Source organism: Sturnus vulgaris, chromosome 12 (assembly GCF_052056855.1).
Source record: "Sturnus vulgaris isolate bStuVul1 chromosome 12, bStuVul1.hap1, whole genome shotgun sequence".
NCBI classification, from domain to species: domain Eukaryota; kingdom Metazoa; phylum Chordata; class Aves; order Passeriformes; family Sturnidae; genus Sturnus; species Sturnus vulgaris.
Genome location: NC_142254.1, coordinates 12,336,420 through 12,354,068, shown reverse-complemented (window position 1 = coordinate 12,354,068; position 17,649 = coordinate 12,336,420). Strand labels below are relative to the sequence as shown.

The following is a 17,649-nucleotide window of genomic DNA, read 5'->3' as shown; positions in this document are numbered from 1 at the left end:
GTACTTGCAGCCCTCAAGTGTTCCCTTTGGATATTTAAGGCCCAATGATTATAGTGTTTTACAACAGTGAAGGTTTACAGCAGTAAAAGTAAAACAATGTCTCTACATCCCCCTCATTATCTCTTAGATTGTTCGTGAATGTTTTCCCTATCTTTCTTCTTGGACTGTATTCCTCTGTTTTTTTTTCTGAAGTACCAAGATAGTGTATTTATTTTTAATTTTGTAGGGGAAGGCTTCTTGGAAGTTACAGTTCACAGGCTTGCAAATTGTGCAAGAACAGCCCTGTGTTTTCCATTTTCCTGTCTTCAGTGATAAATAAGACCCGTGGAACAATTAAAATGGAATTAAAATTAATTAAAATTAAATTAGAAGAAACTTTATTTTCCTGTGGGTGTTTTCTGACAGTGGGAAGAAAAGCTGAATGAACTTTTAGTAGCAGGAAGCTGTTACATTACATCACTGTCTTGTGGAATTGTCTTTGGACAAGTGGGTTAAAAATTTTTCAGTGCTGAAATAAATGATGTTTATGGTTAGATGGAGCACAACAGGCAGTGGAGCATTTTAGCAATTAAGCACAGTATCTGCTGGTGAGAAGAACCTTTGCTTATTGTGATTTTAATATATGTTCCTAATTCTGAATCTAAATGTCTGTTTTGCAATATAGAAACTGGGTTGATGAGATTCCAAATATCTTTTAAATATTCTAAATATCTAGTAATTTGAATTCTAATTCTCTTCGCATTTCTTACACTCCAATAGTTCTGTTGAATAAACAAAAAGAAACCAACCCCAAACAACAAAAAGCCCCAAAATTGTCCTTACTGTTTAAGATAAATCAGTCAAATTCCATGAATCAGAAAAATAGCATTATACTTCTGGCCATTAAAGGGAGCAGATGCAATCATTGTCATGCTACAGTTATCCTTTTGAAGGTGAGAAATGATGTAGCACAGTAGAACCCCTTGAAGTTTCCACATGCTATAAAAGAATAAATATGGGCAAGCGTGGATTTCATTTTCCCAGTAACATCCAATAACTCTGGTGTTCATGTTTCCCTTCCAGGATCTGCATGTTGGGCAACAGGACTCTGTCAAGAGATCAGTTTGATGTTTGTGCCAAAACTGTAGTTAAGGATAACATAACTGTGGCCTCTAAGCTTTGGGAGCTCTTCTGCCACAGCACAAACTTAACCACCGAGCACTGTGATGAATATTTCCTGATGAACAATGTCTCAGAGATAGCAGGAATCCCAGGAGCTGCTAGTGGCATTTTAATAGGTATGGTAGAACTTTTTTTTTTCCCCTTAAAGAGGAGGCATGCTGAGCAGCTGAAATGGGTCAAACGCTTCCCTGCTGGTTAAGAAAAAAGGAATGAAGAAATGTAATTACAGTGAAGAAAATTATCTTCAATAAAGTCCAGTCTTACAACCTTTAAAAAGAGAAGATAAAACCTTTGTCTTGATACAGTGCTTGTCTCCTATAAAATTTATTAAATTTCCCTTGTTCATATAATAATTTCAGCATGAAGTCAGCTGTAATTTTAAGTTATACTAGCATGAGTAAGTTATTAAAAACCTTTAGAACTCTGTAGTGGCAGCTCTCTACTTTAGACAGGTTAAGATTATGCCCTGAAAGATAAGAGGACTTGTATAGAAATAGTGTGTCCCCTTCTTTGCCCACTCCTGAATAAAGTATAATAGAAAAGTGTTCATTATTGAAATGAGCACCAGAGAGCAGCTGCTTCGTGAGTGCTGAAGGTTCCCATTTTCACAGAAACCAGCAGCCTAGTTTCTAAGATTACAAGAAGACTCAGCATTTGTTAGTGAAATTTCAAATGCGTCATTTAATTCTGTAATTCTTCCACTGACTGAAGAACAAACCCATTTCTGTCTAGAAAACTGGTCAATATTGCTGCTTTGAGCTCTCTGAGCTACTGTGTGGTATGGTGGCTTGTAAAAGTAGTGTATTTCCTTGGGTTGAAATAGATATGAGGTTAAAAGAATGTTACATTTAGTAATAATAAAGTTTAAATTGCTTAGACTTCTGTAGGCTATTGATACATATTTGAGGTTTTCCTGTGTTGATCACTGAACTGCTTTTGTAATCCTCAGTTGTAAACCCATTACAATGAGAACAGGTTTGAACTGAAACATGCTTTTCTTTTCTGTGGCGTGATAATAACCTTGAAGACAACTTATGGAGCAATTATTTGGAGAAAGGAGAGATCCTGGAGAGAGCACATCAGCCCTCTGTGGATGTAGCAGGCCAGAAGAACAACCTGCACCTGTACGTGCTTTCAGACATCACCACGTCGTTCATGGTGCTGGTTGGCATCTTCTTCCCTTCAGTGACTGGTGAGAACGAGGGGCTCCCTGGGGCTCTGAGCTTCCTCCTGCTCTGTGATCTCACCTCAGTGTCCTTGCAGGTATCATGGCTGGTTCAAACAGATCAGGAGACCTCAAAGATGCACAGAAATCCATCCCTGTTGGAACAATTCTTGCCATTGTCACCACATCTCTAGTCTGTATCCTTTTAAAATTGCTGGAGTGCTGGTACACTGTATCTGATTTCTGGAACTGCTTTCAGCTCAAATTGTCAGTGCAAGTATGATTGACCAGTGGAAAAAAAAGCAACAGAAACAACAACAGAACATTAATCTTTGAGCTGAAAGAATTGTAATTATCCCGTTACTTTCCATCTCCCTTTTTGTGGTGGGTTCTTTTCTTTAGCATTCCCATTGCTGTTCTTTGCTGCACAGTGATCTATAGCTTTTCAGACTGGTGTACTTGGAGATTTATTTTTAGGTTGCAGTGAAACATTAAGATGAGGGGAGGCTTTAACGGGAGAGTTCATAAATTTCAGTTCCTTTTTTTTAAAAAAAGCCTTTTCTTTGGAGTGACTTTAAGGAGTATAGGTTTTCTTGAACATTTTAGAACAAGATAAACTGGAGTCAGAAATTAGACTAAATGTTCCCAAGTGTTTTTTCAGGGCTTAGGATGACAGGAGCTTTGCTTATGAAAGACTGTCTTCATCTCTGTTCTCCTGCTAAACAAGAGATGAGCCAAGATCTCTCAGCTTTATCTAGCTCTTGGTGTTCTAAAGGACAATTTATCAACATAGAAAATTTAAAAAAAGTCAGAAGAGCTTTCTGAATCAGTCTCACCCAAAGGGCAGCTCGCCTAGATGGTGACTCTCCTGGAAATTCTGCTGTTTCATTCCTGTTTTTTGCCAAAACTTGCCAAGCTGTAAATCAGGATCCAGCTTGCTTGTCCCAGCTCCTTAGGAGTGCAGCCTTTCCCTGCTGTCACTTTGGGAACTGACCCTGTACCAAGAAGCAGCATTTCCTGTGGACATAATGAATATTAAAACAGGTCAGAGCCTTAACCCGCAGCTCTGCTGAGCTCAGGCCTCTCCCAGTGGGTGACTGGATGTGCACCCTGGGGAGGCTGACACTGTCACCTTCAGGAGCCATGTTTCTCCTTTTATTGCAGTTTGTGACTTACAGTGGCATTTCAGGGGTAGAATTCAAGATTTAACCATTTGTGTGAGCTTAATTCACAAGAGCAAAAGCTTTACTGGAATGTTAGGTCCGAAAAGCCTGAGGTATTTTGTAGTCCCCAATGCAGAAGCAGTACAGTTAATAACAAACCTGATAGTCAAAGACTTATTGGTGATGTGAATACCAGCAGAGATACAAAAAAAGAATGTGCAAGGTAATGGTTTTCTGTATGTTCAAAATATCTTCAGACACAAGAGAAGGAGAGAGAAAAGAATGATTTTAATGTCAGCTTTGGTAGTAGCAGAAGATTAAATTGACATTTTAGAATAAAAATGCTTCAATTGTTTTTTTCTCCACCTTTATCATAACATTTAAACCTGTCCTTTGTAAAAACTGAATCTTAGAAGAACCTTTCTCTGTAACATTAGAAGGTGTATGTGAGCAGTGAGACATTAATTTCTTTGCCAGCTTTTCCCTGTACTTGTGGAGAAGCTGGAGTGCAAGTGCCATGGGATGGAGGCACGTACTGTCCTTTCCACAATACATTCATCTGCCATGTCTAAATAAATTCTGCTTCCTTAGCACACTCTGTCCTCCAGACTTCAGCTGTGTGTTATTATTTGGAGCCTGCATAGAAGGTGTTGTCCTGAGAGATAAGTAAGTGTTGCTGCTTTAATGCTCTCCTTTGTTTTTCTTTGTTTTGCAGTGTAGGTGTGTTCTTGCTTGTTTGTCTGCATGCCCCACTCCTCTCCTTGTTTTTTTAATTTTTTTAAAAAAATTAACTGTTTTGTAATTTTTACTTCTGGGTGCCACATTTGTATGTAAATTGTAAACACTGTTTTTGGAATCTTCTTGTATTCCATTTGATGTTTTCTGGCATGGCACCCTCATTTTCCTGTGTCTTACATCTTGCATTTTTTTGGTGATAGTAAAAAATAATGTTGTGATAATCAGACAAGAATTTAAAAACATGTATAATGAAAAGTTGAAATCCAGCTGCAGACACCTCCAATCTGTATATCAAAAGTAACTCAGATTATTTGCTACTTTCTTTGTTTTCTAGCTAAGAAAATGATAGAGTAGTATTAATAATACAGTATAGCATATTAAAATTATGGTATTATTGATAATAGTATCTGAATGCCAAGTTAAAGCTGACACAAAAGCCCCAAGCATGAGTCTGAAAGCAGTCCTTGGATACAAATGTTCTGCCTGCAGGTTCGGTGATGCTGTGAACAAGAACTTGGTGGTGGGGACCCTGTCCTGGCCCTCGCCCTGGGTCATCGTCATCGGGTCCTTCTTCTCCACCTGTGGGGCAGGTCTGCAGAGCCTCACGGGGGCCCCCAGGCTGCTGCAGGCCATAGCCAAGGACAACATCATCCCTTTCCTCTGGGTGTGTATGCCTTCAAGGGCTTTCTGCTCACTCTGCCTCACTGACTTCATGCTCTTAAAATCTCATTTATGCTCCCCAGTTTGGCCAGTGCTGAAGTGAGGGGCAATATTTTTTATTTTGGGTTTTTTTTCTTTTGTTGAAAGCAAAGAATACTTCTGAGGATTTTTAGCTTGACTTGTGGGGTGATTTTATCAAGAAGTCAAACATTTAATTCTGTGAAGCATGGCAAGCCGTTAGAATAATTTGACTCCTTGCTCTAGAGAAGGAAATATGTAGGAGAATTACTGTTGATTTTAAAAAAATGTAATTTGCTTTTTTCCCATTACAACCTTATGAAATACCTGGAAGATATGCTTAATGTTTCTGTTTCTTCAGATCTTTGGTCATGGAAAAGCAAATGGTGAACCGACATGGGCTCTTCTGTTAACAGCATTAATTGCTGAGCTAGGAATCCTTATTGCTTCACTTGACATGGTGGCTCCAATCCTCTCAATGTAAGGAACAGCCTGGTTGGTGTCTTGGAGGGTCAATAGAAATACTCTTGAGTTTTGCTGGTTTGTCTTTTGTTACTTTATCTTAAAACCAGTAAATCAAATTCCCAGAGCCTGAATTCCACTTCTGTAATTCCTATGAATCCTCTGACTTCAGACTTTACATATAAATCTGTTTGTTTCTGCTCTGGAGTATTCTGTGAATAAGCAAGTTTTTATTATATCTTTATTTGGTTTGGAAAAACATTTACTCACAGAACAAAGACAGTATTATGTTGTGAACAGATCTAACTTGATGCATTTAAAAAATTGCTCTGGCTACTTTATGCTGATAGTTCAGGCTAATAAAAATCAGAGGGGTAGGGGGACAGGACATGTGATAGGGCAGTGGGAGTTTGACTTGAAATCAATCATGTAATTATAATATATGCCAGGATCTATAAATGTGCTTGCTAAAAGGTTTTGCACTTTTTGTTTTGCAGGTTTTTCTTGATGTGTTATCTCTTTGTTAATCTTGCATGTGCAGTCCAGACACTTCTGAGAACCCCGAACTGGCGGCCTCGCTTTAAATACTACCACTGGTGAGTGAAGGGCTGGCACCTCTCTGAGCCTGCAGTCTGCACCTGAGAGCCTCCTCCTGCAGGACAGGGAGCATCTTTTATTTCTCTGGGTATCAGCTGTACACGAGCCAGACTCAGATATGTCATGGCACAAGAGTTTAGTTTTAACAACAGGATACTAAAACTGGTGGGACTCAGGAGATCCATTGGAGGCTTTACTTTCACTGCAGTTCAGCGTAGACGATTTAAAGAAAAAGGAAGAATGTGATTGACTTGTTTTTTAAGCTTTTCTGCCTCACTACTTATTAATGCCTTTGCTTTTTGTTTTAGGGCCCTCTCATTTTTAGGCATGAGTATTTGCCTGGCACTGATGTTCATTTCATCTTGGTATTATGCTTTGGTAGCTATGCTCATTGCAGGCATGATTTACAAGTACATTGAATACCAAGGGTAAGTATTAATGGGATAAAAAAGGGTAAGAAAGAGACTGGATCTCTTTAATGAATTATCTCTAGTCTTCACATTTGGAAAAGGAACTGTCCAGAGATGACTTGGAGGGATTTCCTTATTAGTTAATTTTTATTTTCATTATTTTACTGTGTCACTGCTAAGCAAAAGCCCCTGAAGTACTTTGCTGTTAAACTTCTATAGGTGTTATGTGAAACATGAATCACAGGAAGTAGAAACCTGGTTGGGATCTATCTGCTATGTACTGCACATGATTACTTCAGGCCCAGAACAGCTGATGCCATCCATTATATTCCACTTTATCTAGTGCAAAGGTCTGTCTAGAACAGTCCTTGAAAAGTTGAATCTGCTGCTTGGGTTGCTGGAGATCAGTGTTGGATGCAGTCAGGCTGTAGTGTGGCTTTGTGGCTTAATTGGCCTAATAACTAAATAGAGTGTTGAAATGCCAGATGTTTGTGTATGCTTGGGAAGCCTTCTCTGTGGTGTTGATTACAGATTAAGCCCAGAGTGGTGGTTCATCATATATATTTCACTGAAGCATTTTCACTTTTCTTATGTGATCTGCGATACCGCAGCCATTCACATACAAATTATAAACGTGGATGCGATCTGTGCTGTGTGTCACGATGTCAAACTCATTGTAAGGTGCTCAGATCTCTCTAGGCTGACTGTAAGTGTGCAGCTCAGTGCTCGTGGGGCCTTGTGTTGGCTGACCTGTTTGTTCTTCACAGTGCAGAGAAGGAGTGGGGTGACGGCATCCGGGGGCTGTCGCTGAGCGCAGCGAGGTACGCCTTACTCAGACTGGAGGAGGGCCCTCCACACACCAAGAACTGGAGGTACTCACCTTGCACTGATGAAATGGCTGTCATTAAACTGGACTCTAAACAAGTTGTGTGAATGAATTTAAATGCCCAGAATTTTAAAAAAAGTGTTGAGTTTTCAGTAAGCTGCCATGTCACTGCCAAGCCTTGCTGTGTGGACCCTGTATGGGCAGACCTTTAGTGCCCTTTGGATCTTTAACTGGGCTCCAAACTGGTGAATTCAGAAGTGGAACCTGGGGAAACTGGAGGTCTCTGAATACAGAAGTGTAGAGGCCAGGAAATGACCAGTGGCCAACATTTTTCATTCTCATGTCATCCCTACTTGGTGTTGAAAACAGATTAATGGGCAAGGGCCCTCCTCTTGGTTGGGCATTGCACAACCCTTGGGCTCTGAACAAGAGCAAGAGGAATCTATTGAAGACAGAGTTTTGTAAATACTTCTATACTTGTTCAGCCAGACAGAAAGCAACTCGATTGATTGTGTAGCAGTAGCTTAAGGAACAGAAAGCAGGTGGGATCTGTGTTTAGATGAAAATATTTGTGTTTGCCATGTGCCAGGTTTCTGGATGCAGAATACTGATATTTTCTTGGCACAAGTATCCAGACAGATCTGGGAGAACAGCCCTGCAATATGAACACTATGTGCTCCAATAGTACTTAAAAGAGCCTTGAAAAACATGCCTGTAAATAAAACACTAGTGCAAGCCTCTCAAGCTGAATATATCAACAGGTTTTATTACTGTCAGCACAATGCAGCAGCAGAATTCCCACAGTTTCACCTCTGCTTTAAGCTGAGAGAAACAAAATATTAAGTAAAACCCCTTGAATGTGTGAGATACAGAAGGATTGTTTCAGAATTAATATTCAAGCACAATGTAAGCGATGAGAGGCAGTTTTTTACATGTGTCATTGTTAAACCTTTAGTTAAAAAATATGTTGTCTTTTTTATTTTCTGCAGGCCTCAGTTGCTGGTGCTTCTGAAACTTGATGAAGATTTGCATGTGAAATACCCTAGACTGTTAACATTTGCCTCCCAGCTGAAAGCTGGTAAAGGTTTGACTATTATAGGATCAGTCATCCAAGGGAATTTCTTGGAAACTTATGGAGAAGCCCAGGCTGCTGAGCAGGTCAGTGTCCTAAATCCTGAAGTAGAAAGGGGTGAGTGGGCAGGTAATGCAAAATTTTGTTTCCTAATCCTACGTGTTAAAAAGCATATTAATAAGGCTTCCATGAAACACAGAGTAAATTCAGCAGTACCACAGCTGTTCAGTAAAGGACTTGCATACCTGTTTCAGCTGCCAGTTGTGCCTTTGGGAATGCAGGATCAATGCTCATGTTTGTAAACAGCCTTACTGCATAAAACTCTCTTCAATATATAGGAAATAATTACTATAGAAGTTTCTGTATACTGCTGAATGGAAGGAAGAGGGCTATTTAATTTTCTGAATATTCCAACTAAGAAGTTTTTTATTGAAAGAGTGATAAAGTACTGGAATTGTCTGCATGAGGAGGTGGTGGAGTCACCATCCCTGCATGTGTTTAAGAAAAGATTGGATGTGTCACTTGGTGCCATGGTTTAGTTGAGGTGTTAGGGCATAGGTTGGACTTGATGATCTTAGAGGTCTCTTCTAACCTAATAGTTCAGTGATTCTGTTATTTCAGTAACTTTTAAACCTATCAAATGTGTTGTTTTTCAGTATGTTGATAAATATATTGCAAAAAGCATTGAAGGATGGTCTTGAAAATTTTTTAATAAATTACTTACTTCCTCATTGTGTATATATGATATCACAGCCCTTTTTATATCTGTATAGTATCAGCATATTTGTTTTCTACCCAGAGACTTTCTGTAGGAAAATTGTTACAAAAGGAAAACTTAATTCATGGGCTATGTGTTGATCAAGTTTATTTAGTTTTTAAACAAATAAAAGGTATACTTGCTCATGTGTGGGATTTGGTGCTTATATTTGTGTATTTAATATAATACAGTATGTTACATAGGAATCTGAAACTGGAAATCCAAATAAAGTCAATTGGCCTTGGGTTTAAAAAGGTGAGTGTTATAGGATTAGAAAATGGGAAGTAAAATAGTAACACAGCTATATATCACTATCTGCTAATATGAATAAGAGATGACAGCACAAAACAAAAAAATCCTTACTTCAGTCTATTAGAAATGATTATGTTTGGAAAGAAACTGTGTTTTAAACAAGTGGGTGTTTTCCCTTTTGTTTTATTAAGGAAATCTGATGAGCAGAACTTTGCACTATGATATGCTTTACCTATGGACATGTGAACCAGGAATTTACATTGTAATCTCATGACACAGAAATATTAGGAGTTCCTTTTGGAATGGAAAACTGAGAATCTTTCCTTGTCTGTCTTTCAGACTATTAAGAATATGATGGAAATTGAGAAGGTTAAAGGATTTTGTCAAGTAGTTGTAGCCAATAAAGTTCGAGAAGGAATTGCTCACTTGATCCAGTCCTGTGGACTCGGTGGCATGAAGCACAACACTGTGGTTTTGGGGTGGCCCTATGGCTGGAGACAGAGTGAAGATCCAAGGTCTTGGAAGACATTTATAGGTGAGCTTTAAAGGTTTGGAGTGATCAGACATTGTGAACAGAGGTATTTATAACACACAGGGAGTTTTAACAGAATCCTTGTAAGATTGGTTTTCAGTTTGTCTTTTTTTGTATTGAGGGAGAAGTAGATATTTTCTCTTAAAACTGAGTATTTCTGTTTGAAATACTAGTTCCTGCAGATAAAAGACCTAAGGAAGAGCTTCAAAGATTAAACTAGCAGCTAAAACTCATGTGTCTAACGGATGGTTAAAAAAATTACAGGCTTGAGAACGCTGGTTTTGTGGCAAACTGTAATTTGTTTCCTAGATAATCTCTTTTTATCATTGGTTCTAACCTATCTTTCACTAGTGGATAACACTCCTTCCCTCTATCTCTCTCCTACTGTGGTCCAGTTACTTAATCAAATTAGAACAGAGCAGATGCTGTCTCATACTTACTTTGAAGGTTGCTGCTTTTCTTTGGAGTGTGAAATAAGGCTTGTGTTCCTGCAAGTCTGCTTTATCCTGCCTTTGTCACTTGGACTGACCTGTCTGTGCAAGCCTTGCTCTGCATACTTTATTTAAATGATGACTTTTATGGTTTGCTGACACTTGCTCAGTGAGTAGCATTTTTCTACCCCTAAATGCCTCTTTGTAGAATTTGGAAGTAACCGTGTTCTTCCCTTCCTGGGCAGGTACTGTTCGCTGCACCACTGCAGCTCACCTGGCTCTGCTGGTTCCCAAAAATGTGTCTTTCTACCCCAGCAACCACGAGCGTTACAACGAAGGCAACATTGATGTGTGGTGGATTGTGCACGATGGAGGCATGTTGATGTTGCTTCCTTTTCTTCTCAAACAGCACAAAGTAAGCAGCTACACAGAGAATGCCCCCCCCACCTGTTTCTGCATTCTTCAGTTTAAAGAAACATGGTCCAGTTGTAGAACCTGTGTTGATAAATGAGAGTGGATATTTTGCTAAGCTTCTGTCTTGTAGAGCAAAGTATTACTGGTTCAAATAACTGAGTTTGTGTTCCCTCACCAGGTTTGGAGAAAATGCAAAATGAGAATTTTTACTGTTGCTCAGATGGATGATAACAGCATCCAGATGAAGAAGGATTTGGCTACTTTCCTCTATCAACTCCGTATAGAGGCAGAGGTAGAAGTGGTAGAAATGGTAAGGGAATTGAACCCATTTTTCACTTTACTGTGCATGTTGTGATGTTTGGCAATGACTTGATTACATGCACAATATTTGTCCTTACTTTTGCAGCACAATAGTGATATCTCAGCATATACTTATGAGAGAACTCTTATGATGGAGCAGAGATCTCAAATGCTGAGGCAAATGAGGCTGACAAAAACTGAGAGGGAAAGGGAGGTATGTCATTTGTGGTTGTTCTCAATGGGCTGCTGAGGGGGATGACACAAAGTGCCTTCATAGTAGTGTGTTATGTAGCTGCTGCTTAAATTTAACTCCTGTGCTCTAAAGATGTAAGGAAATACTTCTAGTGTAGCTATTTTTGTTTCCCAAAATTGCATGTCGTTCTTGGTTTTTTCTTTATATGGGATATCCGGTATTTGTGTCAGTTTATAGCATATCCTGTTTTCCTACTGAAGATGTCTTTCTAGTTTGGACTTACAGGACATGTGACTATGATGTTTGTGACATGTAGCTATGAAAGTTGATCCATCTTTTCTGCATGTGCTTGTCAAGCTTTTTTTTTTTTGAGTTGTCCATTTTGGGCCAGTCTTGTTTGTTGTTTCTGACCATGTCATGATGTGAGCTAGACTGACATTTTTTCTTGTATAGATACAGACTTCTGTCAGTCCAAATTCTGCTTGGCTTACACCCATCAAAACTGCTAAACATCAGTTTGGTATGTAAGACTTCTGGCTAGGGCAGATGCCTGGTATCAGATCTCTCATGAAGGCTAAATTAAGCAAGCAAAATAAAAGATTCAATGGAACAAAAAAGTCTAGTTTAAATAATTATTTAGAGCACCAGAGAGCATAAGAAAAGTCTCTTGAGTTCACCTTGTCACTCATGTGCCCTCCAGGCTCAGCTTGTAAAGGACAGACATTCAGTAGCACGTCTGGAGAGCCTCTACTCAGATGAAGAAGATGAGGGAGACCCTGTTCCTGAGAATATCCAGATGACCTGGACAAAAGAGAAATGTGATGCTGAGAAGCGGAACCGGGGCAGTGCTGTGGGCAGCTTTAGAGATCTCATCAGCATTAAGCCGTGAGTCTTGTCTAAGTCTACACTTTGCATCCCTTGAAGCTCTTCATGTGCTGTGCTTTTATCATCTTTTGTTTCCTAATCCTTGGTTTGGACTTGTGCTATAAACATTGAGACCTGGCTATGAAAAGACAGCCTCCCCAGAAATCTCTAACCAATCAAATGTGCACACATCCCTCAATATTTCACTTGGTATAGCCAAATTGTAAATTGGAGCTGTTCAATCCTGCGACAGCTTCGCTTCTGTCTCTCAAATACCTCAACAAAACGCACTGATAATTTCACTGATCTAATCAGAATTTAAAAGAAAAGATGGTAATTTCACTGTCTAGTGTGTAGTGTGGACGTTTAATGCATAAAGGAAAAATCTGTGGAGATGGTGATGAATGATTAGGAATAGCATCTGTGTGATAAACCGTCTGAGACTTGCTGCAGGAGCACTGACATGGAACAGCAGCTGGGGTACTACCACGTGTGTGCCCTCTGAAGAGTGAGAAGTAAAGGTCTATTTTGGCTTTGTATAAAACTGTGACTCTCCTGTGACTCCTTTGATGTCCTACAGCTCACATGAAGAGCTCAGTCAGTTTTGCATACTTGGCAAAGTTCCAGATTTTTCTTCCTCGTAAATCAGAATTCAAATCTGTTTTAGGCTGAATCATACTGTAGAAATTCTGCTGAATTTGGTGTTAACTACCTGTACTTTTTCCTCTTCCATGCTTTCAGAGGGTGGGAAAACTTGTAAGTTTGTTATTTAAATTAGAAGTACATTAAGATGGTTGAGAGGAAAGACTTAATTTTCTCAGCTAAAAGCAGGAAAACTGTGTACTGATGGAAGAACAGGCACTGGAGTTGAGCAGTCTTAGCAATGTTTTAAAAGGGAGCAGGATTAGCTACTTAAGCTAAGTATCATTGTAAATAGGATGTCACAAACTACAAGAGCTGTCCTGACAAGAACTGAGGATAGAAAACAATTCCAGTCTGCACCTGTTTTCCTAAGCAGAGTATGACACAGGAGGAGGAAACATTACTCATTTAGAGAAGCTCTCATTCCACAGCACTGCTAGGATGTTATTTCTGGCAGTGTCTGGGCTCTAAACAAGCCCTTTCTTGTAGCCTACACCTTCAAATCCCTGGGGAGATGCCAGTTTTAAAAATCACTTTAGAGAAAACCAAAGCTTTAGTTTTCAACTCCCTTTCCCAAACTATACATAGCTAACAACTGGTATGTTCCTGCTGCTGGATTTTTCCTCACTTCCTGTGAACATAATCTGGCCTCAGTGTTGTCCCTGGTTTTCGGAAGCTGATGTGGTGAAGACAAGAGAGTGTCCTTGCTCCAAATTAAATCAGAACATGAAGTAACAGAGAGGTAATGCACAGTGGGTAGATTATTCTGTTAGCATAATAAACATGGTTCTTCCCACTGCATCTTCTTTCTGTGTATATAAATTATTTTAATTTGTTTCTACTAATACTTATTTTTACTATATTAAAATGAAGACAAAAACTCAAGTGGAAAAGCCTCAAAAGTATAAATATATTCTTCTTTTGATTAGTTTATTTCTGTATTGTATTTCCTTTTTTGTTACCAAAGTAATGGTTGATTTCCTGAAAGAAGGAAACATTCCCTGGCTTGAAATCTCTGAAGGTTACTTTTGAGTTCTGTTCCTGCATGAATTAATATTATTTTGTATTAACATATTCCAAATAATTAATGCTTTTACCTCTTTGCCTGGATTCTTATGGAGCGGAGGCATATGAGATTATGCTTCACCTATTTCCCTCTTCTCCCCTAACTTTTGAACTGTGGCTACTCGAGCTTGAAAGTGTGATTGAGATTTTAAAGACACTTGGGTAGAAGTGTTTCTTGTAAGCAGCCAGGCAGAGAGGTTGATCAGTGTCCTGAAGGAGAGCTGCACATCCCTGTGATCCTCCAGACAATCCCCTTACATCCAGCCTGTTCCAGCTGCCATCCTGCATTTCCCCGTTATGAGACTGCAGTCTGCAGCAGCCCAGCCTCTCTCTGGAGAGGCCAGCTGCTGTGAAACCGAGAGGGAAGTGTGCTCCTGGGCAGTGTGGGCTGGGCACCGTGGTGCCAGGCTGCTGCTTGGCTCCCCGGCCACGGGGAGAGTTTGGGGTGCTGGGTCTGGAGAGGTGCCTGGCTGTGGGTGTGAGGGGTCCCCGTCACCACCGTGCCTGCTTGAAGAGCAAATCCCCTCGTGCAACTCTTTTAATTTCTTATGCAACACTAAGTCATCTTTACCAAGTATGCTCTTTGAAGAGTAGTGTAACTTTCTAAACTGGAGACTTGACTCACAGAGATCTTAAAACCAGCGGACTAGCTGTACCTGAGGAAGTCTGAGAAATGTTTTTGTGTCTTCATCATAAAGTTTGAAGAAAATCACTGTGTTGAGTTGACATTTAGCAGGGTATTCAGGAGATTTGAGTATGCTTTTAAAGGACCTTTTTAATAATTCATTGTTCAGAGGCGTGTTTCTAACAGTTAGTCTGCATGTGCTTGTTCTACAGGAACCAGTCTAATGTCCGAAGGATGCACACAGCAGTGAAGCTAAATGAAGTCATTGTAAATAGATCCCATGATGCCAGACTTGTGCTCCTCAACATGCCTGGTCCTCCAAAGAATACTGATGGAGATGAAAACTGTATCCTTTCTGTCAAGGCCTGGGCCACACAGAAGGTTTTTCTTTAATCTGTTCTCTTGAATTCATCTGGCCACCAATGCAGTTGAGCTGTGATATGTGACAGTGTCCCCTGAGTGGAGAGTGCTGGCTTGTGGCTGTAAGGCAGTAATTGCTTAAAGGAAAAAGTGCCACAAACTCAAAGTGTTTTGGTACTTAGAGGGGTGCTTGCACTGAGCAAGAGCAGAGCTGAGGGCTGTGAGCTGGCCCTGGTCTAATCTCTGTGTATTTTGGTTCTGATCTTTTTGTCCTTGACTTTCCTTGACTTTACTGAAACAGACATGGAGTTTCTGGAAGTCTTGACTGAAGGTCTGGAGAGGGTACTACTTGTTAGAGGCGGGGGCAGAGAGGTCATCACCATTTACTCCTGATTTAGAAGCTTCTCACCCTGGTCTACATTTACCTTCTTGGCCATTACGGACATTCCAGTTTTAAATGGAGAAGAAAAAAAGGTTTTTTTGCCTCACTTTCTCCTCATCCAGTCCTGTTCATTGTTTTTCCATTTGCAACATACATATCTTTCAGGATTGCAGTATTTGTTACACCATCCAATTAGCAACATAAATTGTGAAGCTGCCACATTATTCAGTTTCTGCTTTGGTACCCCAGCATTTGTGCATGTAGTTTTAACACTAAACCTATTTTTAGTCAGCACTTCTACGTGCAGTATTTTTAGTAACTGTATGTAAAGTTAGGACATGAAAGCCAGTTACTGTAAAAAGATTTAAAAAGCTTTTTATATTAGGTTTGGGGGATAGAAGTGCATTATATAGCAGCTAGTTTCTGCTGAAGTTCAGCTATAAAGCATTTTCTAAGAGCACACTAAATTGTAAGAGAGGACTGAAAAAGCTTTCCTTTTCTGGGTTTATTTCCAGAACTAAACTCTCAGTATTGGGTAAGAATTTATACTTTTAATACATTTATTGATAGAGATTTAAATAAATTATGTTGATATAGTTGAAATTATGTATGTAGCTTGCTATAAGTTTTGTTGCTTCTGAGACTTCAGGTTGTGTGAGGCCAGATCCCTATTTATTTTTGTATTTATTTGTCAGAAATATTGGATATGCAGATGCAGACTGTTTAGGAGAACAGAGATCTCACAATAAATTCTGAATCACCAGTGGATTGAAGGACCAGTCCTGTGGCAGTTCTTCCATGCTTTAAATTTCTTGCAGACCATCCATCAAAAGTACATTGAGCATGTTGGAGTCCCGTGTAGAGCCAGGTGCTAATGCTGCACGCACAGTGATGGGATTGCACTTGCACAAGTACAGGGGACCTGCTGCTTCATTTATGCTTTATGCCCTTAGAGGGAAAAGAAGAAAAGAAGACCTATATTAACCAATAAGTCTCTGGAGATTTTATCAAGCCCATTCAGTTGTACTTTATGTACAGAACATTCGTATTTTTTCAATAAAATGTTGCATACACTTTGAACCTGCTCTCTGTTCTGTGTGTGAGGGTGGATTGTGCAGGAGGAGCCTCTGCCCTGCCCTGGTCCAGCACTGGCCCTGCTGGACCACCAGGTGAGGGCCAAGGGCTGGGACTTGTGCCAGATGGTACAAGTCCTGCCCAGGGGAGCTCAGACTTCCGAGCAGCTGGGTGTGTGTGTGAGGAGTAAAGAAAGGCTCTGGGGGCAGTGCCAGAACCGCAGCCACACCGAGCTCTGTACCTGCAGACCACTGAACACACCCGGGCTGCTCCCCCATGGTGATCCCATGCCAGGGACACGTGTGAACTAACATCCCAGGGAACTGGAAGAAAGGGGTTGGCACATTTCTGTCCCATGGGCTCTTGCTAGGTGCTGGGCTGGTTCTGCTGTGCTGGTACTCCTGGGTGTTTCACTGATCACAACATGACTCAAATCTGAGAAACTATCCAGGCTTCTATCTCGAATAACTTAATAAAAATGCTGTTCATAGGAGTTTTATAGTTAAAGCCTGTTTGTGCTCTCTGTAAAGGACATACCTGATGGGAACAGGATGGTATTCATCTTTGCCAAGATCCCTTCAAGACAACAGCCAGGAAATATCTCTAGGGTGTGCTCTCTATTGAGTAATTTTTTGTTTTAACAAGCCTTTGCCGTTTTGATTTTGAAAGCCAAAATTAATGTCACACTTTCAAACCAATGGAAAGAATAAAGCTTTCTTATTTGCAAATACTGTGCTATTTGTACAGATTATTTTCACATCTTCAGAGCACTGAGTAATGGAGTGCAAGTGTGCAGCAATTTTGATAGTTAATACCTATTTGCAAACATTCTTTTATAGAAGTAATACTATGAAATCTTTTGTTCCTCAGACTTTTACCAAATGTGATCTCATTCAAGCACTCTGAGAAATACATACACCTTCTCCTTATGAGATTTTATACACTTGGATGATGACTCCATCTCACAAAAGGATTTCAGTGCCATCTGTTACATGACCCAAGTAACCTGTTTGTGGCTCATTGTGTTTTAACATCAAAGCAACCAAGTGAATCTCTTTACAAATAGAGAAGATTGGGTTTTCAGAGGTGATTACAGACCGTGGGGATTAAAAACCTCCATACTATTTCAGCATTGTGGGGACCCTAAGGATTTTACAGGTTCCAATTATGTAAGCCTTCATTGCATCCAGAAGATTTATAATAAGTTCCTCTGAGACCTTGTTCATAGCACTGGAAACAAAGTAGCATGGAAAAGGTTGTGTGAGAAAAGATCACTGAAAAAGCAAGGTAATTTCTATCTCAGTCATCTTCTGTGAGGGTACCTGAATGGTCATCTTCCATCTTGTGCCTATGCTGGGACCTTTTTTGGTAAGGAGACGAGAACATAGCAGCTAAGATACAGTGTGACAGAGTTGATTTAAACTCTTGCTATATGGAATTACACTTAAAACATCATCGGTAGGGTTTTAATAGTTCGCGAATTATT

At 39.9% G+C, this 17,649-nt stretch overlaps 1 protein-coding gene across 2 annotated transcripts in view; it reads left to right on the top strand.

The window, feature by feature from the left end:
* SLC12A4 (solute carrier family 12 member 4) overlaps positions 1–16,169 on the top strand; it is a 45,780-nt gene extending 29,611 nt beyond the window's left edge. For both annotated transcript variants that reach the window (XM_014880802.2, XM_014880800.2), the window contains exons 8-24: positions 1,063–1,277; positions 2,189–2,353; positions 2,425–2,523; positions 4,098–4,155; positions 4,717–4,891; positions 5,267–5,385; positions 5,865–5,963; positions 6,273–6,392; positions 7,142–7,246; positions 8,190–8,358; positions 9,621–9,816; positions 10,490–10,659; positions 10,837–10,968; positions 11,065–11,172; positions 11,852–12,036; positions 14,560–14,693; positions 15,009–16,169. In XM_014880802.2, the coding sequence (XP_014736288.2) occupies positions 1,063–1,277; positions 2,189–2,353; positions 2,425–2,523; positions 4,098–4,155; positions 4,717–4,891; positions 5,267–5,385; positions 5,865–5,963; positions 6,273–6,392; positions 7,142–7,246; positions 8,190–8,358; positions 9,621–9,816; positions 10,490–10,659; positions 10,837–10,968; positions 11,065–11,172; positions 11,852–12,036; positions 14,560–14,693; positions 15,009–15,100 (2,341 nt within the window). In that variant the 3' untranslated portion in view covers positions 15,101–16,169. The remainder of the gene's footprint in view (positions 1–1,062; positions 1,278–2,188; positions 2,354–2,424; positions 2,524–4,097; positions 4,156–4,716; positions 4,892–5,266; positions 5,386–5,864; positions 5,964–6,272; positions 6,393–7,141; positions 7,247–8,189; positions 8,359–9,620; positions 9,817–10,489; positions 10,660–10,836; positions 10,969–11,064; positions 11,173–11,851; positions 12,037–14,559; positions 14,694–15,008) is intronic.
* The last annotated feature ends 1,480 nt before the right edge of the window (positions 16,170–17,649 follow it).